The 23,707-nt window shown below is 42.6% G+C and overlaps 1 protein-coding gene across 7 annotated transcripts in view; it reads left to right on the forward strand.

Moving 5' to 3' along the window:
* Positions 1-23,707, forward strand: part of SASH1 (SAM and SH3 domain containing 1) — a 586,122-nt gene that overhangs the window by 426,792 nt on the left and 135,623 nt on the right. For all 7 annotated transcript variants that reach the window (XM_086318216.1, XM_086318211.1, XM_086318217.1 and 4 more), the window contains exon 2: positions 11,119-11,247. In XM_086318216.1, coding sequence (XP_086174342.1) covers positions 11,141-11,247 — 107 coding nt within the window. In that variant the 5' untranslated portion in view covers positions 11,119-11,140. The remainder of the gene's footprint in view (positions 1-11,118; positions 11,248-23,707) is intronic.

Consider the following 23,707-nt stretch of genomic DNA (forward strand, 5'->3'; position numbering starts at 1 on the left):
AGTTTTCAAGATTTATATTTTGAAAGTTACGGTGGGTAGGGGGTATAGAGCGGGTTGTAAATGATAAGGGATTGGAGAGTGGTTAGATAGCTGACAACCTTGGTTGAGGGCTGAAACTCTGATAAGATTAGGATGGAGAAACATTTTGAGATATTTGAGACACTGAGAGATAGTGGAGAAGAAATATTATATTAGCACTTATTTATGACACGTTGTAAAACCTAATGACCTCTTAACTTTGGGGCTGAATGAATGACCCTGAGAGTCTTGGCATGGATGAAACAGCTTGATGCTGATCTCTCAGATCAGATCAGTCGCTCAGTCGTGTCCGACTCTTTGCGACCCCATGAATCCCAGCACTCCAGGCCTCCCTGTCCCTCACCAACTCCCTGAGTTCACTCAGACTCACGTCCATCGAGTCAGTGATGCCATCCAGCCATCTCATCCTCTGTCGTCCCCTTCTCCTCCTGCCCCCAATCCTTCCCAGCATCAGAGTCTTTTCCAGTGAGTCAACTCTTCGCATGAGGTGGCCACAAGTACTGGAGTTTCAGCTTTAGCATCATTCCTTCCAAAGAAATCCCAGGGCTGATCTCCTTCAGAATGGACTGGTTGGATCTCCTTGCAGTCCAAGGGACTCTCAAGAGTCTTCTCCAACACCACAGTTCAAAAGCATCAATTCTTTGGCGCTCAGCCTTCTTCACAATCCAACTCTGGACTACTGGAATCCAGAATGAAAGTTTGGTGGGTGTGGGGAGTTTGAATTGAATATCAAGGAAGAATAGACAGAGGCATTTGCTGAGGAGGTGGAGGGCTTCCCTGGTGACTCAGAAGGTAAAGAATCCACTTACAGTGCCGGAAACCCAGATTCGATCCCGGGGTTGGGAAGATTCCCTGGAGAGGGAAATGGCAACCCACTCCAGTTTCCTTGCTTGGAGAATCCCATGAACACAGGAGCCTGCCAGGCCACAGCGCACGGCATCGCAAAGAGTCGGACATGGCTGAGCGACTAAGCAGCAGCAGCCTCAGGAGCTGGAGGAGGAGTTTTGAGAATTATCAAAATATAAATTAAGGGCTGCAAAATTTTTTAGTACTGGGCCATGTGTTTGGTATCCTCAGGTTAGTAAGCCACATGAATTTTTATTGATAGCACTGTTTAGGTATTAGCTGCCAGTTCTTAAAAATATAGAATTTTGGCAACATCACCAAGAAAAAATGTGATCAGCACTATAACAGGGAATGATGATGAGCGTGATGTTTTCAGTTTGATCAGGTCACCAGGACCTCGAATCTCACTTGCCAGTCGCCCTGTCCTCGGGAGCAGTCCTTGAAAATCAGGTGGAGTCAGGTACATGTCTGACTCCAGGTATACCACACCTGCCAACTCTCTGCTCAAGCCAGGGTGGAGTGTAATTGTTATAAAACAAACTCAAATGTTGTATTGGGTTGGTAATAAAGTTTGTTTGGGTTTTTCTGTAAGGTGATATGGAAAAATCTGAAACAAACTTTTTGGCCAACCCAATCCAAAGTTTAATTAGCATCATAAAAAGAAAGTTCAGGAGTGTTCTGAGACATGTATTTCCCAAATTTTTAGGAATATCATAGATCAGTTTTGCCCCCAGTAAGATCGTGATGCATCCGGTGTGTGCAAACGCTCGTGTCCCCATGGTTACGTGGCAGAGGTGGCCGGAGGAAGGGTAAAGTGTGAATAGTGCTCATCGAAGTCTGTGAATCTATTCTGAGATTCTGACTTCATTCCCAGCCAGCTAGCTCACTCTGCTGTTCTTTCCAATCTATGATTTTCGATTAAGCTCAGGCAGTTTTGGAAAGGAGAGATAAACTGAGTCTCAAATTGTCACCAGCTAAATCCACATGTCTGTTTTAAGCGTGAGCAAAATGTCAAGTTGAGCAAAGTGTCAACGTTCCAGTCTTTTCCCTGCATTTTTCAAGTTCCGAGGGTTCCCGTGAAATGTTTTTTTTAAAGCCACCGATAGCCCAGCAAATGGGATCTTTCAAAGCTTTTAATTCCCCAAAAGACCTCATATAGCAAGCACACAATTTAGTAAATCCCTTCAACAAGTTTCCATGACTTAACTATATGACTGCATTAAAATAAAGACCATACTTTGCTTCTCTGTCCAGTAATAATAAGCATTCATGTTTCCTGATTTTATGTTGTATACTTAGCACCTAGCACAGCACTTGGAATTTCATAGGTGTTCAATAAATGTTGTTTGAATTAATGAAATACCCCACTAGGTGCTGATGATTGAAGACCATAGTTTTATGGATCACTTTCTTCATCACACCTGGCAATCATCATGATGTCAAAGATGCCAGCACACACACTCCCCAGGAGAAGGCCTTTTCATTCCATTTTGTTGTAGCTATTCCTGTCTATGGCTTATAAACTGAGTTTGTTCATATTTATATCAAGCTGTTCAAATCCCTTTCCAGGAGATAATTAGAAATTACTAGTTCATGCATAAGATTTTGGTAATAACATTTTTGCTAAAATATCTCAAGCTTTTCATATCCTTGAGTCAAGCGGGCTATGTTGAGCCTGCAGGAGGAAGAGGAGAAGAAAAAAATGCTTCTGTTGTGGCTTTAAAATTATTCAATCACTGATGCCATTCCCCCCAAAGGAGCAGAGAGGGACTACAAGAAGAAGAAAAAAAACGCAGGGAGGGCCTTTGGGGAGCATGTGGATTTAGGGGTGAGCTGAGGAGGAGGGTGAAGGTCCTGAAGAGACCCATGGGACTCAAGAACAGACTGCAAAGTGGACCCCCAGGGTGCAGCCTGGAAGACAAACTCCACCAATGACTTTCCGACTTTTGGCCACAGAATCACTAGAAGATATATTTTATTAGTACATGGTGATCAGGTACAGTTATATAGGTACAAACAGATACATAACTGAAACAAATGTTGCAGGAAACAGTCCCCTTTCTTCGTGGGATGTTGCCAAGACTTTCTATTCTGTTCTGTGCTCTTCTGTGCTATGCCCTGTCATTTAAGCAAATGCTGGTCTCAAATATATATCTGAGGATCCTGTGGTTATTAAGGACTGTGTCAACCCGAAGCTAGAAGTGAATCAGCAGCAGCCATAGTTTTTAGATTCTGAAGGTTGGTGGAGGGTCGTGGGCACTGTGGTGGCTGCTTCGTGGTGTCACTGATTTACCTTGTTGGCATGAGTTGGTGCCCAGACCCCCAGCACATCCAGGTTCTGCCAGATCTCCTTCAACTTCTGGAGGTCCTGAGTCACTCAAGGAGCTCCAGCTTCTTATGGAAGTCACCCATGGCATCAAGGTTAGAGTTGATGAGAAGCAGGTATGGATTCCAGTTGTCTTCCCGGTTCCCATGCGCTCGCGTTTTGTCCTTGGTCTTTCACATCCAGCTTCCTGCATAACTGCCACCCTGGCCAACCTATGGTGACTTTAGGCTCAATACTTGGCACAGGCAGCAACCTGTATAGGCAGACTGTTGTATCAGCTTCCAGTCCCCTAGCAGTTGTGCTTCTTGGATCCAGCCTTGAGTGCTAATGGGCCATCATCTGCAGGGCGAACACCACTACGGTTGCTTGTTCATTGGAGAACAGGAGAGAACTTAGAACTTTTTGTTTATACTTGTGTTTATCTAATTTAAAATGCCTATTTTGGGGTGTATTTTTCATGCTGAGTAGTTGCAAATATTAATAGGTATAATTTATATTAAGTGCTTAGAGTTGTAAGTAGTATTCCTAAATAATTACGTTATGTCAAGAAGGTTCTTTGAGGATGAGATGGTTAGATAGCATCACCGACTCAATAGACACAAACTTGAGCAAACTCCAGAAGATAGTGGAGGACAGGGAAGCCTGGCATGCTGCAATCCATGGGGTCGCAAAGAGTTGAATATGACTTAGTGACTGAACAACAAGGAGGTTCCATACACCAATTTTTTTTTCAGGTATTTGTTCCCCAGACCTTTGAACACCATTGCCTTTAGAGGCATTTGCTGAGAGAGTGCTGGGAAGAAGGAAGTGGCCAAGACCACCAGCTTGTGAGACTGTTCATTCTTCAGGAAGGGATTTATGTTAACTGGAGACCACTGATGCATAAATAGTGGGGGCCCTGAGCACCAGGATCATATTTGCCAAGATAAGAATTAGACATAGGCTCTGGCAAGTTCTGGGTGTTTTGAAGGGAAGAGTGTGGAAGATGTGAAATCAGCCCTCCTTCAGCCACCTGCCCTGTGGGTGTGCCCCCAGGGCCCTCCTCACCACCAGCATGACTTAATCTGTCCCTCTAATGTATGTTTTTGGTTGTTACGTGTCAAAAACTTTCCTGATACAAACTGCATTTCAGCTCAAACCATCTGCAGAAATGCTGGGAGGGATACCTTGGAGAAAAATAACTGAGATCAGTTATTATAGATTCATGGGCTTCCCTGGTGGCTCATATGGTAAAGAATCTGCCTGCAATGTGGGAGACCTGCGTTTGATCCCTGGGTCAGGAAGAGCCCCTAGAGAAGGGAATGGCAACCCACTCCAGTATTCTTGCCTGGGAAATCCCATGGACAGAGGAGCCTGGCAGGTTGGAGTCCGTGGGGTCGCAAAGAGTCAGACGTGACTGATTCAGTGAATTTCTCCAGAATGGTATGGCAGGGTGGGAGGACAGAGCTGGTGCAAACAGCCTCGTAGATTCAGTGAGGCTAAACGAGGAAACTGAAATTAAAGTCTTGTTTATGGTATAGCAGTTTCACCTGAAAGGTTGCTGGAAGTGTTTATCCCCTCAAAATCTTTACACAAACTAATTAAGAGTGTGAATGCATTGTTGGAGTCATTCAAGAAATCAGGGTTTTATTGTTGTGACTTCTTTTAGTAAGTTTATCCTGTAGGGTCTGATATATTTATACTGATGGATCTATCTCTATCCCTCCCCCAAACGATAGTGAGCAGTGTAAATATGGCATGTAATTTATATTTCATAACATATATCGTATATGTACTTACTGTTATAGACAGAAAAGATAGAGAGGCATTAAATAAATGAGCCAGGAGTCTATTCCCTTTCTTCCCCTCAACTCTGGGGATTCAGAGCAACACATTGAGTTTTCCCTTGGGGCTCTGTCTTTATAGATAGATAAAATAGCAGGACCACAAGTTCATTTGCATTCATTTGCATGTAATTTACATACAGCAATCCAGAGTACTTTATGCCTCCTGATGTTTTCAGAGAAGTTTTTTGCTTTTGCTTTTTCTTCCCTTAAGGTTTGTCAAGATAGTCTAAAGCATAAATGACATCTGGGGAAAGGAGAGCAAGAACAGCAAAAATAAAGATACAAGTGCCTCAGTTTTCGTAATTCTTTTAGTTTCACATTTTCCAGAGACAGAAGTACATCGGGATAAAAATTCAGAAATACTATGGAATGAATTGTTGAGAGGACAATGCTCTGTTTCTTTTCTTCTTAACTGTAACAGAAGTTCACCCCATCTGAATGGTTCAGTCCAATGTCCCTTATCTCTGTATTTTTATGTTGCTCGTATAAAAAACATGGGTTTGGCATAAATGTATGCCATGGCTTTATGGGGAAATAACACAAGTTTGTCTTCCATTGAGCTGACACTGGTAGTGGGACCCAGATTTAAATTAAGTTCATATCAAGTGAAATGGATGATCGTATGGAAAAATGTTGTGCTTGCTTTTTTGGGTTTGGTTGATTTTTATTTTTATTTTTTAATCTTTTTGCCTGCACCACACAGCATGTGTGATCTTAGTTTCCCTACCAGGGATTGAAGCTATACCCCCTGGGAAATCCTGTGACCTGGTTTTGTACTAAGAACTGGGAAGAGAACTTGAATTTGCTTGTATCATTTTCTTCTCTTTTCTTTTTAGACAGAGATGGGAAAGTCTTGTAAAAACATAGTGTGACACAAAATTTCACAACTTACTTTAAAAAGTTTATTTTGAGGAAATAAGATTTTTTCTCTATTCCTAAACTTGAACTAGTATTGCTTCAGCCTGTGCGCATGCTAAGTCACTTCAGTCGTGTCTGACTCTTCGTGACCCCATGGACTATAGCCCGCTGGGCTCCTCTATCCATGGGATTCTCTAGGCAAGAATACTGGAGTATGTTACTATGCCCTCCTCCTTCAGGAGATCTTCCCAACCCAGATCTTCCCAACCTGAGAGTCTTATGCCTCCTGCATTGGCTGGCGGGGAGATTCTTTACCACTGAGCTGCCAGGGAAGCCCGCTTCAGCCTAATGCATTTGAACCAAAGAGGAAATATAAGAAATGAAACATATTAGACAAGTAATACACTCTACAGCAGAAACTTCTAGCACCTTAGAAGAAAAATAAGGAAATCTGTTTCAGTATTTTAATAATTGTATTTCTTATAATAAATACCAAATTTTATAGTTTACAGTCATACTGTATATTTAGAGGTTTATTTTGTGACATCAGTACCTCTTGGCATTATCATTGTGGGGTGTTGAATCAGACATGAACTTCACATCCCCCCCAAAAAGATAAACTAGGTGTGGTGCTATTGACACAGCAGCTGCATTATTTAAATTCCCTACAGACTAATGTTGCAAATATTTGAATTGAAGTAGATATTTTTACTGAACAAGTTTGTACTATCTCAAGTAAGAACAAGTTGACTTGGGGATTCCCTTGCAGTTCAGTGGTTAAGACTCCACTCTTGCAATGCAGGGGGTGTAGGTCCAATCCCTGGTCAGGGAGCTAAGATCCGACATGCCTCATGGCATGACAAAAAAATAAAATAGATAAGCAACAAGGATTAAAACAAACAAACAAAAGAACAAGTTGAATAGGAAGGATGCAAAGGTCTTCAGATAGTCTTGAAAAAACCTGCATTTGGAGTGGGTAAAGAGAAATTCATCATGTCGTTCCTTGGTTCCATGTGTTTGGGATAGAAAAATTCCATTCTGGAGATGACAGACAAGACGTCCTTAAAAAACACATGTGTGGGATTTCTCTCATGGTCCAGTGGTTAAGAATCTGCCTTGCATTGCAGGCGACACAGGTTCGATTTCTGGTGGACGTCCCATATGCCTTCGGGCAACCAAGTCAGCCACAGCTGGAGAGTCCCTGTCCTGCAATGAAAGATCCCGTGTGATACAGTGGGGATACCCAGTGCTGCAACTAAGATCCGACCCAGCCAAATAAATATCACACATACACACTTTAAAAAGCTTTTTGGCACTCAAAGGATCAAGACTGATGCAAGTGATAATTATGGGGGCTCGCTGCACATCTGGAAAGGGATTTGGGAAAACATAGAGTCAGTTGTGCCACCCTGTTCTAATTTATTATCTGCTGAGCACCAAGTGAGGGGTGGACATCGCAGGGTGTGAGATGTTTGCTGTCTTTGGCCTGAGTCGAGTTGAACAGCTGCTTTCTTCCTCATAAGCAACAGATATTTCCCAGGCCCCAGAAGTTTGGGGGAGTTCCGAGTGATTGGAAGTGAGGGAGAGGGAAGCAAACTGTTTCACTAGTGGGAAGGAAAGTTTAACTAGCAGCTTGGAAACTTTTGAAGTGAACAGTTGGCTTTGAAGATGTTCTAGGATATACAAGAGAGGAGAGAGAAAGGAAAGAAAGCAGTTTGAACAAAAGCTCTATAAATAAGTGTTTTTACAGTTTTTTTTTTTTTTAGATGACCTTGATGAATTCAAGAGAACAGTAGTTGATTGGGATAAGTCATACAGTTTATAAACGTGAAAGCTGCTTACTTTTGAGAAGCCAACAATCAAGATGGGAGTACAACTCTTAGTGCCTCTGAATGAGAGGGAGAGAAGGGGAGAGAGAGATGAATTTCCATTTAGAACAGCCAGCTCTCAGGCAAGTGTGTAGCTATAACCACCTGCCTCACACGTTCACTCAGGTTGATGCAGAAGCTGTATGTGGTCGAAGGTGGCAAGTATGTTTCATTTCCTTGGAGGGATGCAGTAGAAGTTTCTCAATGAGGATGTCATCATACTCTAGTGTGTGTGTGTATGTGTGTGTGTGTGTGTGTGTGTGTATTAAGTTGCTTTCAGTTTGACTCTTTGCGACCCTATGGACTGTAGCCAACCAGGCTCCTTCCATGGGATGTATCAGGCAAGAATACTGGAGTGGGTTGCCATTTCTTTCTCCAGGGTATCTTCCCAACCCAGGGATCAAACCCATGTCTCTTATGTCTCCTGCATTGGCAGGTGGGTTCTTTACCCCTAGCACCACCTGGGAAGCCCCAGAACTCGCTACAGACCAAGACAATTCTAAAGAACCCAGGGTCCTCCAGGAGTGCCGGTGGCTATGGGGAGTGGCAGGATCAGGACAGGAACTCAGAAGGTTGGGTTCTCAGGTAACATTGTTGCAAGTTCAACACTCACTTAGAAGGAGGCTGCTGGATCTTTCCCAGTATGTACTGGGGGAGCGACCTAAGAATGCTTGAGGCTTTTGAAGAGAACTGGGAAATGAGGGCTTTGTGTCTTTGAGGTGTAAGCGAACATCCTGGGTCAATAGAAGTCAGACAGTCTGATGTTAGAGGTGGCCCAGAGGTTCCCTTCGTCCTTGGAACTGTCCAGATGCTCTGTCTGGCCTAGGCAGCAGTGGGCTTGGGTGGACCATTCCTTTACCTCACTGGCCACTTTGCAATCATAGTCCTGGGTGTCGGTAGCTGGTGTCCAGAGTAGATGCTCCCATGGGAGCAGCTCTTCTGCCCGCACTCTTTCCTAAAAATTTCTTCCAGTACTTTCTCCTGGTGGTGGGAGAGGGGCAGCTGTGCTAGAGGGGCTGCCCGTGCTCTCTGGCTCCTCTGGCCCTCCTGGTGGGCAGACCTCAGCCCCTTTCTCCTCCAGGCTGGGGTTGGGCAGCAGAGATGAAGGGGCCTGAAAGCCAGGCCGGGTGAGGGTGGGGTTTATTTGTAGAATGGGTGATGAGGGTGGCACGCGTCATTCTCAGGGGAGAGCGACCCGGTCTGATCTCTGTTTTGCAAGGTCCCTTGGGTGACTGGATCAAGGCCAATGAGGCCAAGTGGGGAAGGAGACAAGAAAACCCAGTCAGGAGGTGGTAGGTTTTCAGGTTGTGGTCCATAGGGCGTGTACTGTTGGTTTAGACGAGTCAGAACAAACCTCGGGATCATAGTCTGATTTATGATGCCGTTTGTCAGGAACCTCACCTCTACTGAAAGCAGTAAAGCGAGGACTTCAAGGCTGGCCTCCTCTGTGCGTTTCCTCGTTGGCTGGCAGTGGACTTCTATTTTGATCCCGTGTTATTTCCCTGCTGGAAATTTGATGATGAATGTTTTCAAGGGGGGGCAGTAGACTCTGGCCACCCCCCTGTGTCCATCCAGCCTGTCGTCTCAAACGTGAGGGAATGACCTGTCCAGACACGTGCAAACATCTTAACTGTTTTTGCAGAGAGCTTCCCACCCCTGTGCCATACTGCAGACTTCGAGGCCATTACCTCAAATATAGAACATTTTATTGGTAAGAAAGGAAGCATCTTTTCTTTAAAAAAAAAAAAAAAGAAAGAAAAAATCATTTCTTTCAATTTCTATTTCCCCACTCGGTCAGTTCTGTGACATTGGTGAAAGCAGAAGTGAAGTAGATGCAGTTGCTTGCTCTGACCTGAGCATCCTGACTAGAGCCTTGCGGTCTTTAGCAGAAAGGCTTTTGAAGAACTTTTAATTCCCAAACCCTGCCTGTGTCTAAGTAAGCGTGCTCTGCAGTCTTAGACACGTGCTGCGTGATAGGTGACGGAACTGTGCAACGGGCTGGTCAGTGGTCTGTCCCAGGCAGTGTGAGTGTGTCTTTTCGGTTGTCTAAGAGTTGTGTTTTCCTTGCCTGTTTTGGTAGGGTCATTTGTTCATACCAAAGGAAGAACCCATTGGGAGGTGAAAAACGCCAAGGGAGATACTTCTCGGAATGAATGAATTGAATGAGTAGAAGAAATGGCGTAATCTACAAATGTACACAGCATCACTCTGTGTGTGTGTATTTAGGAATCACTTCCCCTGAAGGAAGACGATAGTCTGAAGTATTATCTTGTAGTGAATACTATTAGTTAAGTAAAGCAAGCACTTAACTTGTGTGTCAGAGCTCTGTGAGGGACCAAGCTCTGAGTGTGTTACATTGCTTCATTACTCCTCATGGGGAAATAGCCGGAGATTAGGAAACGTACCTAAACTGATGAATTGGAAGTGGCAGCAGAGATGGGTGTAAACTCGAGGGTTCAGACCCCACAACTTCTGGGCCTTTTCCCTGAATGGAGAGACAGACTATTTCCTTATATATTTAGGTGAATTTGTACGTGTCCTCTTGCATCTGTGCTTGAATGACGTAGAGAACAAGAGTTCCCACTTTCCTGAGCATCTTATGGGAGATGTGGTTGAGATGTGTCCCAGATGTAGCATTCCCTGTTGGCTCCTGAATTCTCAGCTTCCTGCCAGAATTCCTCGTGGGAAGGGTGTCCTGGCATGTGGATTCTTAAAAGCTTCCTTGGAGGTCCTGATTGATGTGCCTAGTCGCTCAGTCATGTCCGACTGTTTGCGACCCCATGGACTATAGCCTGCTGGGCTCCTCTGTCTATGGGATTTCCAGGCAATAATACTGGAGTGGGTTGCCATTTCCTTCTCCGGGGCATCTTCCTGACCCAGGGATCGAACCTCGGTCTGCTTCATTGCAGGCAGACTCTTTACCATCTAAGCCACCAGGGAAGCCTGCCAATTGGGCATTAGGGAACCTTTGCACTGACAGTGTTTATTTCTGGAGATTTCTTGGCCCTGTGAGGCAAGCAGGGGTGTGGGTTAAAACCATGGCCTAGATATCAAACAGTCCTGAGTTGGGGACCCGGCTTCTTTGCGTGGTAGCCCTGGAACCCTTGGGCTGTGGCTCAGCTTTTTTGAGCTGCTGTTTGTTCATCTATACAGGGAGAAAAATGTCCGAGGGGTGTCCGGAGGATTAGGAGATGTTGTGTGTAAAACAGCGTGGCACACGCCCACCACTTTAAAAATACCAGCTGTTATTGGTATAAAGGCTGCACAGAGGGAGACTAGAGGACGCAGGGCGTTTGCAGATGGACTGACTGCCTCTGTTCTCTTCCTGTTTCTCCCCTGCTCTCCTCACCCTCAGGACGGCTCCCTGGGAAACATCGATGACCTGGCTCAGCAGTATGCAGATTACTACAATACCTGCTTCTCCGACGTGTGTGAGAGGATGGAGGAGCTGCGGAAACGGCGGGTTTCCCAGGACCTGGACGTGGTGAGTGGGATCCCGGGAATATGCACTTGCTCAGCAGTCTCCTCCTGGTCCAGCGTCCCCTCCCTCCCCTTCTTATGCTTGTGCGTGGATCATTTTGCTGCACTACTTTGAGATAAAAGAATTCAGATCCCCAAAGGATTAACCCAGATCTGTGGATATCAGACAATAAGTCTGATCAGTAGGGGCAACAGTGATCAAATTTTTGTACTTAGGAAAATATTGCATTTTTATTTAACTCAAGAGGAAAGGATATTTTTACGCGAGACTGATATACACTACATTTTTACTGACTCTAATCCAAAAGGAGGTCTAAGCTTGTTCTTTCTTTTCTTCCTTTGTTTTCTTCTTTTTGTTTTCAACAAGATAAAGTTTAAAGAAGCAAGAAACCATCCTAATTTCTCACCTAGTAATAACCCACATGGGTGTTTCAGCAAGTCTCTGTTGGGGGCATTTTTACATCAGCTATGTAATTCTTGCTTTTACACTTAATATTTTATTATAGTTCTGTGTTATTAAGACTTCTTTGTCATCACCATTTTTCATGGCTATGTTCCTTCTCTCAGGTGCATTGAAATTCATGTGTCTGTTTTGTGAAGACCTTTATGTGTATGGTTAGTGGAGAATTTGAAGTTGCATGTGATAAATAGTAAATAGTTTAGGTCCATATAATCTGTGGGCTTCCCATATGGTGCTAGTGGTAAAGAACCTGCCTGCCAATGCAGGAGACATAAGAGGTGCAGGTTTGATTCCTGGGTCGGGAAGATTCCCTGGAGGAGAGCATGGTAACCCACTCCAGTATTCTCGCCTGGAGAAACCCATAGACAGTGGAGCCTGGAGGGCTGTTGTCCACAGGGTTGCAAAGAGTCAGACACGACTGAAGTGACTTAGCACTCACGCATGCCATAAAATCTATATATCTGCCAGTATTTCCATGCTGTTGTTGTTTAGTCGCTGTGTTGTGTCTGACTCTTTGTGACTCCATGGACTGTAGCCCTCAAGGCTCCTCCGTCCATTGGATTTCCCAGGCAAGAATGCTGGAGTGGATTGCCATTTCCTTCTCTAGAGGATCTTCCTGACCCAGAGATCAAACCCATGGATTCTTTACCACTTAGCCACCTGGGAAGCTCTTTGAGTAACAACACCTCTTGCCTTAAAAAAAAAAAAAGCACACCAATTCTATTGAATCCTTATTTATTTTGTGATTTTCTATAATTATTACTGATTCCTTTTATAAAAAACGTATTATAAAAACCTATTGGATAAGGATGTTACAAAAGACCTATTGGATAAGGGATCCAACAAGTAGTTTAGGTACTGCAGCTGTTATATTTCATAAATACATGATTCACTTCCTTTGTAGGTAAGATGCTGGTGCTCTTATGCACTTTCATTTTTTTCCTTAACACAATCCACCTAAATGTTTCTTATAGCATAACTGTCAAATAATTACTGATCCTTTTTCCTCACTGATTTAGTATTCCACATGGGTGGGAGTTGGTATAATAGAGTCAACTGAGACTCAGAAGCATCAGTTGGGGGCAGAAAGCCATCATCCTGGGAGCCTGGCACCATGGCCCAAGCAGGCACCTGGGTGTCATTGTTATTAAGGGCGTCTTTCTTATAACTTTGTCCCCTGGCCTGTGTCAGTGGGAGAGAGGTGTTTCTTTTCTTCTAAGAAAGTATTCTCATGTGGGAAAAGACTTTTAAAATTCATTAGGCTATCCTGCTGGGACAAGGTTGATGCTTTTTCCTTTTGGCAAGATTGCAGCCAAACAATAACCTAATTATTGCACTGAGTTCTTGAATGTTGCAATTTTGCCGTTGAAAAATAGTCTGGTAGGATACTCTGTGGCTTCCTAGGACCAAGCAAGGAAATGACGGCTGTGAACTGGCAGATGATCCTTGATACGACACTCAACTGTTCTTCCCCAAATTCTAGCCGGTTAACAGTTGGGGTTTCCATAATTATCCCACAGTGTTTGGGAAGCTTGGAGAGCAGCTTCTTGGTAGGAAAGGAAGCCTGCCTGGAGGTAGGATAAATAACTTTTTCCCATTTAGACAGATGGGCCTCATTTGGTGTGCTCTGTTCCAGAGCTTCAGAAGACAGTATGGGAGAAAATACCACAGGAGCTAAATTAGTTCTCATCAGAGTTGCAGGAATGTGATGGTGGGTAACATTGATGGGAGCCAGTTCCAGCCAGGCTGGAAACTCTTCATCCTTTCAACTGTAGTTAGTGAGAAAAGTAAGATCCAAGTCATCATATTCAGGTTCCCTTTCTATGAGATTCCAGATAAGTGCTAAAGACCAAGTTAGATGCCACGTGGTTCTCATTATTCAGGAATCCATAAGCTGGAGACTTAAAAAGCATTAAAAAAAAAAATCTTTTGGCTTCTCTGCATGCCTTTTCAAATATTAGTTCCTTGAAAAGGAATCGAACCCAAACCCCTTGCATTGGTGGCGAGGAGTCTTAACCACTGGACCACCAGAGAAATCCCTAGAAGTATTTTAAGGTCATCATTCAGGCCATGCTTGCAACTCTGGTGACCTGGGGAAAGCTTCCTCTTGAAGTGATTAGCTCGTCACAGATTGAGTCCTGATAGAGAGAGATTTTCTTAAAAAGCTGTAACTTTCAGTCCGTAAGGCTCTCTTTCTTGCGTCAGATTTTACCTGTAACTTCTAGACTTCGAATTTTGCCTTCAGACAAGTAGGCAAATTTCTTTCCTGCTCTGCTATTGGGGCAGCTTTGAGTCTGAGGACCTGCAGTGTAAAGTCTTCTTTTCTGGGCTAGTAAGCAGCCCTGTCAAAAGCAGAAGTGAGATGACTTGGAGAAGAAATAATCCATGGACAGCACTAAGAGGGAATAGTAACACATTAGGATCCTAAAGCATTTTCTAGGGGAAAAAAAGTAACATCCAGCTTGTGTTGTCCTCTGCAGAAAAAGTCATTAGAAACAGCCTGAGGATGGAGAGTTTGGTGATGGTTTAAACAGATCTTTCGGGTTTGTTTAATTTTAAATCCTCTGGGTGAATTTGGGGAATTGAGGAAATGTTCTATAGATGGAACATATTTAGATATTTCTTTGGCTTTAAAAAGTCCAAAAACACGCAGTGTCCTTTAGAGCTAATTACATACCAACTGGAGAATGAACAAGCCCAAAAGTCACCCTTCCCATAGAGATGCTTGACTTAACCCTGAAAAATAAAAGGTTTTGATAATTATGTTAGTAATTAACTTTCTGGACTGGATATCAAACTACTTCTCCAGGACCTAATCACCTGGCCCCTGACTGGAATAAAGCACTCACTTGATAAAGTGTTTTGGGGGGCCAGTTATTTTAGATGGAGGTAACAGAGAGAGGACAGATGGGTGAAAATTCAACAGCATAAGCAGGGATTGTGATTCAAATGTATAACTATGGTGAGAGTTTTTATTTAGCACCAAACGGGCCCTAAAGGGACTGTGTATTTGGACTGCAGCCTTTGCCTCGGCTGGGGATCAGGACATTAGCGCTCTTGAGCAGCAGGGAAGTTGCCCGTATTTCCATACATTTGGCACATCCCTGAGCACCATGTGTGTTTTTGGCTGCAAGAAGCTGCATTTGGAAATGACAGCAGCTTCCCAAGTCCATAATGGGCTCCTCTCTAGTGATGCTAAGTCTGACATCTGTCATAGTGACAGTGGCCAGGAGAGAGACACTCTTGAGGTAGCCTCTTATTACTGGCCACGTCAGCTTCCTTGGCATCTTTGAAGCTGAGTCTGCTCGGATGTTAGCAGAAACAAGTTTGTGTGGTGGTTGGTGTAGCACAGCCCTGATGGAAAAGTTACCACTGCAAAGTGGACCCTGTTCATGATGCTGGATCTCCATGCAGATTGTTAACACATCTGTGGGCACCAGGACCCGGGAGCCCAGGCGAGATGCACCCAGTCTTTAAGGATCAGGAATATAAATACAAATATTGCACATTATCTCAGAGGATATCAGAATGGGATATCAGAATCATTGCTGATGGTGTAGGGATAATTCTGGGGCATAATTATTGTTCCTTGCGATTTTCATAATTTAATCTTTCAAGGTATAATTCTGGACTAAGAGGCAGTGAATGTGGTACCTGTCATGACTAGAGATGATTCTTGGGGCTTCCTCAGATTCTGCCATTCCCACTCCAAGCCCAGGTGGAGGTCCTGGCCTCTGTGGTTGTCACAGTGGCAAGAGGGTGAGAATCACGATGGCAAGATGGGGGACTCGGGGTTTAAATTCTGGCCATTGTACTTAGCCGGCGAGTTGTGTAACCTATCTAAGTTTCAGTTTCCCCTTCTATAAAATGGGATAAAAATATCTCGTAAAGTCGTTACCAGGATTAAATGGGGAAATTGCTATAAAATACCTCGTCCATCATCGTAAGAGACCTGTTAACTGCCTATTTCTTTTCCTTCCCTTTTATTCCTGGTCCAAAAACTCCTGTAGTGATGCTGGAGAGTCTGTGATTCGTACTTCATTAATATTTATTCATATGAGTGCAGAGATTTCTTTTAGCTTTTATTTTGGGATATTTCAAACATATATAAACAGCATAGTATAACAAACTTCCTGTGCCCTTCAGCAGTTACCAGCATCCTGACTTCTCCCTTTATCTTTACTCTTACGCCTGCTTAATTATTATTTTTTTGAAAGTTTCTTGTTTGTGAAGTACAGTTTACACATTGAAATGCAGGCGTCTGAGCTATCCAATTTTGCCAAGAGGGTAGTCACGTCACCCACATCCTGGCATGGCATAGAACACAACTGTCACCTTGCAAAGTTTCCCCACGTCCCTTCTCAGCAAATCCTGGATTGAGGACAGGGATGTTTGTCAGTCTGTTTTGGTGCTTTCTGTATATGGTGCATGGCACATGATAGGTACTCAGTGAGTATTTGTTGAATTTATTTGTATATGTCATTATTTAAGACTATTAAGTGAGCATCAGACATGTGTCTGAGACTTTGTCATTCCAGAAATACAAAGATGTATTCCCCATCCACAAAGATGGTATAATTTAGTGGGGGTTTTAGACAAGTAAACAGACTATTTTTTTTGGCTGTACTTTTTTGGTTTGTGAGATCTTGGTTTCCCATTTAGGGACTGAACCCTGGCCCGTGGCTGTGAAAGTGCCAAGTCCTCATCATTGGACCAGCAGGAATTCCTTAAGCAGACTATTAAGTGCAGGAAGTACACAGGAGAGACCCTGACCCAGTTTAGGAAAATCAAAGAAGGCTTCCTGGAGGAGGTGATGCCTAAGCCCAACTGTAAAGAAACAGAAGATTAATCTGGTTGGGGAGGGAGGTGTAGACAGTGCAGAGTAATTTAAGGCTGAGGTCACAGAGAAAAAGCCAAAAATGAGAGCGAAAATGTGGCTTTTATGGGCCATGGAGAGAAGTTTACCGTGGCTAGAACCTACGATATAAACACATGTACGAGAAAAGATACACGCTCTCCTTTCACAGGTCTTGTATTATTATCAATATAAAAAGAATATTGCTTTGATTCATCACCATTCCCAAGACAAAACAAATCGCCCTTTCGCAATAGTTGATCGGCTGGGCCAAGGTGCCCTTGTGGCCTCCCCAAGCCACGCAGACGTGTCCAGTCTCCAGGGGGGTTTTGTTTTGTCTTACTGACTGCTCTTCTTTTGTTATTTGCTAGAGACAGCAAAGCCTGTGGAAAACAGGTTTCCTGTTACTTTAAGCTCCCTGAATATTCAAGAAAAGATAAGGGTTGCCCCCACCTCGGCGCTTAGGGAACACTGGCTGCCCCAGGAGGCTACCAGATTCCTGAATTCTTATTCTCACCCATAGGATAAGTACATAATCTGTGTTGCAAATTGTCCTGAGTTTAAATATTCAACTGCTGAATGCTAAAGCCCAACTGTTGCGCTAAGGGCATTTGCTTTTGTTTTGTTTCATTTTGTCTTAAAGGACATTATTTGCTAGCTTTGGGCTACTGTTGATTTGCAGATTGCAGTCAGAAACAGTGGGCATTAGATAGTGAGTCTGAACCACATTCTGCTGTGGGATTCACACACTTGATGTCAAAATACACTGAGCCTTTATGTCTTAAGCCAGATGGTAATACAGTTCTCTGCTCGGGCTCCTCTCAGACAAAGTCCCATTTGTAGTCAAATGTCCAGTCCCAATTTAGTCAGCATTTTTTGTACATTGCACCACATCAACATAGACATAAACAGGCCTCTCGGCTGCCAGATTTGATCTTGGCATCCTGTACCTCTCATAATTGAGAAGGTTTTTATTCTACTTAACAATCAATTTAGGTGTCCGTCCATCCTCTTCGGCTTGGAGACCTTTGTAGACAGCTGTACATTCTGGAAGCTGACAGATTAGATACAATCGGTGGTAGACTAGTTGTATGTGTATATAGAATCGTCCCCATCAGACTTTTCAAATATGAATCAACAACATCAGCTTCCTTTTCTAGTTTTGCTCCTGAGCATTCAGAAATGACTGATTTTTGTTTGTTTGCATTTGTAAAAGCAGTGTGCCTGGGGGAATTCAACACCAAAATAGCATTCTGCTCAAAATACATTTGCTTGCCAGAAAGCGAAAAAAGTCTGAGCTTTGCAGTTGTTTTCATTTACATACAACAGGCAGAATTCCTAAATGTTAATCAAGATGACAGTAATTGGGGAGAAAAACCCAGGAAATACAGAGGCCAGAATCTGGGCTCGGAGGGGAAAGGGGTGCCTTTGTTCTTAGAATTGGGACCTTTCAGAGTTGAGTGAGGCCCAGGCCAGGTGCCTTTTTGAAGCCCTGGAATATTAAAACCAGGACTATAGTATGATGTCAGAGTTTACATGTAACAATTAAACACTTTTCACGTGGAAGATTGCAGTGTAATTTATTTGTGCTAATTACAAGCTAATTATAGGCTATTTAAACATGCTAATTTGTAGCACGCTAGAGGCAGTATGGTCTCCTTGTGAGAGAAAAGTAAAGGAGTGTGATTAATGTTTCCTTATTTTCAGTGGGTTTCTGCATCCACATCTATAATGTTATTTGACAATATTGTCAAAGGTCTAAGTTTGAGATCCTTGGCAAAGACTGAGTGGCCCAGGCCAAGGGGTCCACCTGTCCTCTACGGCCCTGGTTGGTTGGAAGGGCGAGGGTTAGGGGTCTGAAGTGGGATTGGGTAGACGCCTGCAGGGCCCAGACAGAAAGTCAGCAGGTGCAGGGTTGTGGGTCTTCGCTGGTGTTGGCCCATATACCGGGCACTGGCCTTCTGACCTTGTAGGTCCGCATCTTATCAGATGAGATGGGGCATGTTCAGGGTAGTGGGGCTGTAGACTAGGTCCTTAGTTTACATTTTATTTTTTAAATAAAATAAATAAAATATTTATAAAGTTATATATATTTTATATTTATATTATTATTTATATTTAGTTTTAAAATTTATTATTGGCTGATGTAGGATTTTAGTTCCCCAACCTGGGATTGAACCCAGGCCCTGGCAGTGAAAGTGCCAGGTTCTAACTACTGGACCACCAGGGAATCCCTAGACTTGGTCCATATTTTAGAGGGATCTCTCACCACAGCTCCTAGGCACCAACCAAAATGACCAAGGACAGAAAGAACTGGGCCCCAGAGCATCAAGTATTCTGACTGGCCCTTTCTCTGGCCACCTCCTTTGAGAAGATCATTATACTGGTTTCAGCAGTAATTTTTGATTGGAGCTGCCTCCCCCCGCTCCCCACCCCCATCCCCCCAGTTTGGAAGTTTTGTGAATTTTATTTTAAATAGAAGAAAGCAAGGCAGTAAAATGTTGGGATAATTTGTTCTATGCATTTGGTTCAGTTCTTCTGTTTTTTTTTACCATTTAGTGTTTAGAAGGACACAAACTAACCTGGTGACTGAAAAATACATCACAGAACCCTCAGAGCATGGTGTTGACTTTCTGTTCATCTCTTGCCATTTCCCGAAAAAGGACATCAGAGTCTAGCTATTTGCAGGCTCCCCCGCCACCTCCCCATTTCAACCTTTGTTTTAGAAATGGAGGCTTCATTGATCAAGTATAGCAGTGCTGTTAAGAGTTCAAGAGTGAACCAGTTTCTCTATCTCTGATTATTCTGAGGCTGGTACATAAAGCATTTATTTCTAAGGGATACTTTGAGAGACTTTCTGCAATTATTTAGAGTATGAAGATGTTTGAAATTTGTGGTACAGCCATGCCATCCATCTCATGGGCCCCAGCAGAAGCTGATGGAACTTAATCAAAAATAAATCAAGGGTAAGTCCAAACCAGATTGGAAGCACATCATGAATATTCGTGAACATCTGGATATGTTTGTGCGAGTGTATGTTATTTTTTAATGTGTGCGATGGCAGGGACGTGCCTTCTTAACAAAGATGCCAAGAGGCAGACAGATTTCCAGCTGTGATTTCAAAGGGCATTTTTGTGTGTGGATATCCTTTCTCCTGGGTGTGTGGGTTTCACGTCTCCAAGATACTCCTTTGATCTCTTTCATCTTTTGGAATCTCTTTTGATAATTTATCTGAATTCTTCATTGCAGTGAGTCACTTGACTCATGAACATTAAAAACCTTTCTTTCTAAGGGAGATTTTCAGCTTTAGTGAAAGTCACTAGTTAATGTTTCTGATGAATCTTTTAAATCCCGGTGATTTTATAATTATCATTTAAGCTATTTGGCTTCGTTGATCATCGCCATAACCTAACGTGTGTAAAACTCAGGTACTTTATCTGCTTCACTACCTAAAGTAGTTGCAATAACTAGAAAGGAAGGGTGAAATGTGAAGAGGCCATAATAACAATGCTGATAATTATTGCAATAATGACATTTTAAAAGTACATTGAAGTTCATGAGGCATCCATACCTATCACCTTATGTATTTTTAATACCCCTATGAGACAGGTATTAATAATGTTATAATTTCATTTGGGCAGAGGCAGAAAATAGTGCTCCCAAAGGGAGGCCAAATAACTCAGTAGGTAAACTCCATCACCCACCTGTTTGGTCATTCTCTGTTTGGGACCTACCTGGAACTTCGGTCAGGGCACTGCCTGATGGGGATGACAATGGGTTGTTGTAAAGCAAGATATTACAGGTTGTTGTAACGGTTACATAATACACTAGGTTAAATAAGGTAATGTTTGTAGAGCACTTGATGGTTTCTGGGTGCATGCTAAAGCTCAATGAATATAATAAACATTATTTATAATAGGAATGCTAAATAAATAGGACTTGTTAAAAATCTAATAGCTGGTAGGTATCAAAGGTAGGATTTGAAACTGGACTCATGCTCAGTTGCTCAATCATGTCCAACTCTTAGTGACCCCATGGACTGTCGCCCGCCAGGCTCCTCTGTCCATGGGATTTTTCAGGCAAGAACACTGGAGTGGGTTGCCATTTCCTCCTTCAGGGGATCTTCCCTACCCAGGGATCGAACCCAGGTCTCCTGCATCTCCTGCATTGCAGGCAGATGCTTTACTGCCTCTGAGCCATGGAGTATGCCTTTGAAACCAAGAAGTCAGTGCAAAAATCTCTGAATCTTCCCAGACCACCTACTAACCTTGCATTGTTACTCTTGGGAGATTCTACCCAAACCACCCTCCATCCTTCCCCCACCACCTCTTCCCCTTCCTCCTCCTCCCCCACCCCTCCCCAAGAAGTAAATCTTGATTTACAGATTAGTTTATGTTTGGGTAATATAGTTTAAATGTGTGATATTATAAAGAATAGTATAATATAGTTATTTCTACTGTATAAATTAATACACTCATTACAATTTTTTTTTAAGGAAACCTCACAAAATTCCTTAAAGTAGAAGTTTAAGTCTCCTAATACTTGCCAAGTGTAACAGTTCCAAACAGTTAGGTTCTAAGCCACTTCCTGGAATTCCAGTTTTCTATGCATTCTCCTTCATCTCTTCTTTCTCTCTTTACAGACACACAAATACCCACATAAAAACATACATGGTGTTTTACTTGCAACAGAATAGAAGCAATAAGTTAAAAGAGGGTTGACTTACTGCTCAAGACAGTTATCTGATAGTGGTAAGAAATGTTCACAAATGGAGACACAGAAAATTTCAAAAGTAATTAGGAGAATTCAAAGGCTCGACAACCTGGACATTTAGAACAGGGGCCAAAGACCTTATAAATTGAAAAGAATCTGTTAAATTATATTCCCTAATTTTTATAGAGCACAGTGGGTAATAGACGATTGAAGAATTTCATTTGAGAAGGTAAAAAACTTGAGAAGTAAAATAAAGCGTTTTGCTGTTTTACCTGTAGTCTTGTCTTGAAAATTTAGTTTAACATTGTTAGAGGGTTCTGTAATATTGAAATTTTACTGTATTATGTAATAAATATTTTAGATTTGGCTGAATGATGGCATGTATTATTCTTCCTGAATGTTAATACAGGGAACTGGTAAAAACAGCAAAGTAAAAACAACATTTACTGGTTTTCTGTTGTGTTTCAGTAACGTAGGTGGTTTCATGGGGAAGTTTTTAGTAACAGAAATTATAAGCCTCATTTCAGGAAGTTCATGTCGCAATAGAACAAGACAGCTAAGGACAAGATTCTATTAGTCATATTCATGAGTGGATGATACATATAGGTCTGCTTACAGCAAATTCTAATTTCCAACTAGTTTCACCTGGAGATACGTTCAGTACAATAGAAAAGGTAAAGGTGGTGATGCTTGTTGATTGAAAAGCTTAGCTGAACTGATCTGGAGGAGCAGGTGCCTTAGGCTGGAGTCGGGACTCAACAATCTAAAATCAAGCATAAGGCTGGTTTCTGAGTAATTGGACAAGAATGTGTGCAATTGTTCAGCTTAGTCTGTGCCATAGCCTAGATCAACACAAGGAAACAACTAATGTTTGGATGATTTTAACAGGGCTTGAAAGGCTATACAGGGCTTATAGTTAGGATGATAATACTGACTAAAGTAATAAGCAAGGTTGTATATATATGTGTGTGTGTGTGTATGTATGTGTGTGTGTGTGTTTGTGTATACACACACGTATATATTTTCAAGTCAGTATCTTCTTTTCATTTAATACCACAACTGATCGTGTTCTTTGTAACACATTTATTGAATAGCTACCATGTGCACGCAGGTAGTACATATTATCTTCCTTCAGAACACTCCCATGAAAAGTCAAAGTATTAGATGCTGAGTCATGTCTAACTCTTTGTGATCCCATGGCCTGGAACCTCAGGCACCTCTCTCTGTCCAATGGGATTCTCCAGGCAAGAACACTGGAGTGGGTCGCCATTCCTTTCTCCGGGGGGTCTTCCCAGCCCAGGGATTGAACCCAGGTCTCCTGCATCTCAGGCAGATTCTTTACCGTCTGAGCCACCAGGGAAGCCGTAAAGCGTACAGTTAGTTCCCTGGTTTCAGTGTACTCACAGCTTGTGCAGACTTCACCACAGTCTGCTCCAGAATCCCACAGTCCTCTGTGTTCTTTAACCATTCTATAATGAGTGTATAATAAATAATTCTTCACGCTGGCATTTCTGCGGGCTTGAACAATTCCCAGCCCGCATGCGTGCTAAGTTGCTTCAGTCATGTCTGACTCTTTGCGACCCCATGGACTGTAACCTGCCAAGCTCCTCTGTCCGTGGGATTCTCCAGCCAAGAATACTGGAATGGGTTGTGGGGCCCTCCTCCAGGGGATCTTCCCGACCCAGGGATTGAACCTGCGTCTCTTATGTCTCCTGCATTGGTAGGTGGGTTATTTACCACTACTGCCACCTGGGGAAGCCCCTCCCAGCACATAGTAGATGTAATAAATAGCAATGAAAATAATGAATAAATGAATGACAGTACCTGGGCATTTTGGAGATCTTTGCACTTTTATCCACAAGAAGTGAGGCTTTTTTATTGTTCACTCAGTGTTTGAAATAAGCATAAATAAGAAAAATTTTAAAGCGATAAAGTTTTGGAAAGTATAATTCTGGGGAAAAAAAAAGTGCCTTTATTACAAAATGAATCCACTGGCTGATAAAAATGTAAAATATGATAAGAGGCTCAAACTTCTAATTAGAGGTGAAAAGGCTCCCAAAGAAAGTATATTTGATAGTAAAAAAAAAAAAAATCTCTTTCATGCTTTAAAATTTGCTTATATAAACTGATTTTTTAATATGATTCTAATGGATAGGATGCTTAAAAAAATTTTTTTTTATTGGAGTATAGTTGCTTTACAGTATTGTGTTAGTGACTGCTGTGCAGCAAAGTAAATCATCTCTATGTATACATATATCCCCCCTTTTTTTAGATTTCCTTCCCATTAAGGTCACCACAGATCACTGAGTAGAATTCCCTGTCCTATACAGTAGGTTCTCGTTAGTTACCTATTTTATACGTAGACTCCATCTTCCCATGGAAACTTGTTACGTGTGATGTGTATGCTCGGCATCTGGATGCCAGCACATCCTGAGA

The sequence above is a fragment of the Bos grunniens genome, chromosome 9 (genome assembly GCF_055505025.1).
Source record: "Bos grunniens cultivar Pamir isolate PY7600 chromosome 9, Bosgru_T2T1.0, whole genome shotgun sequence".
NCBI classification, from domain to species: Eukaryota; Metazoa; Chordata; class Mammalia; order Artiodactyla; family Bovidae; genus Bos; species Bos grunniens.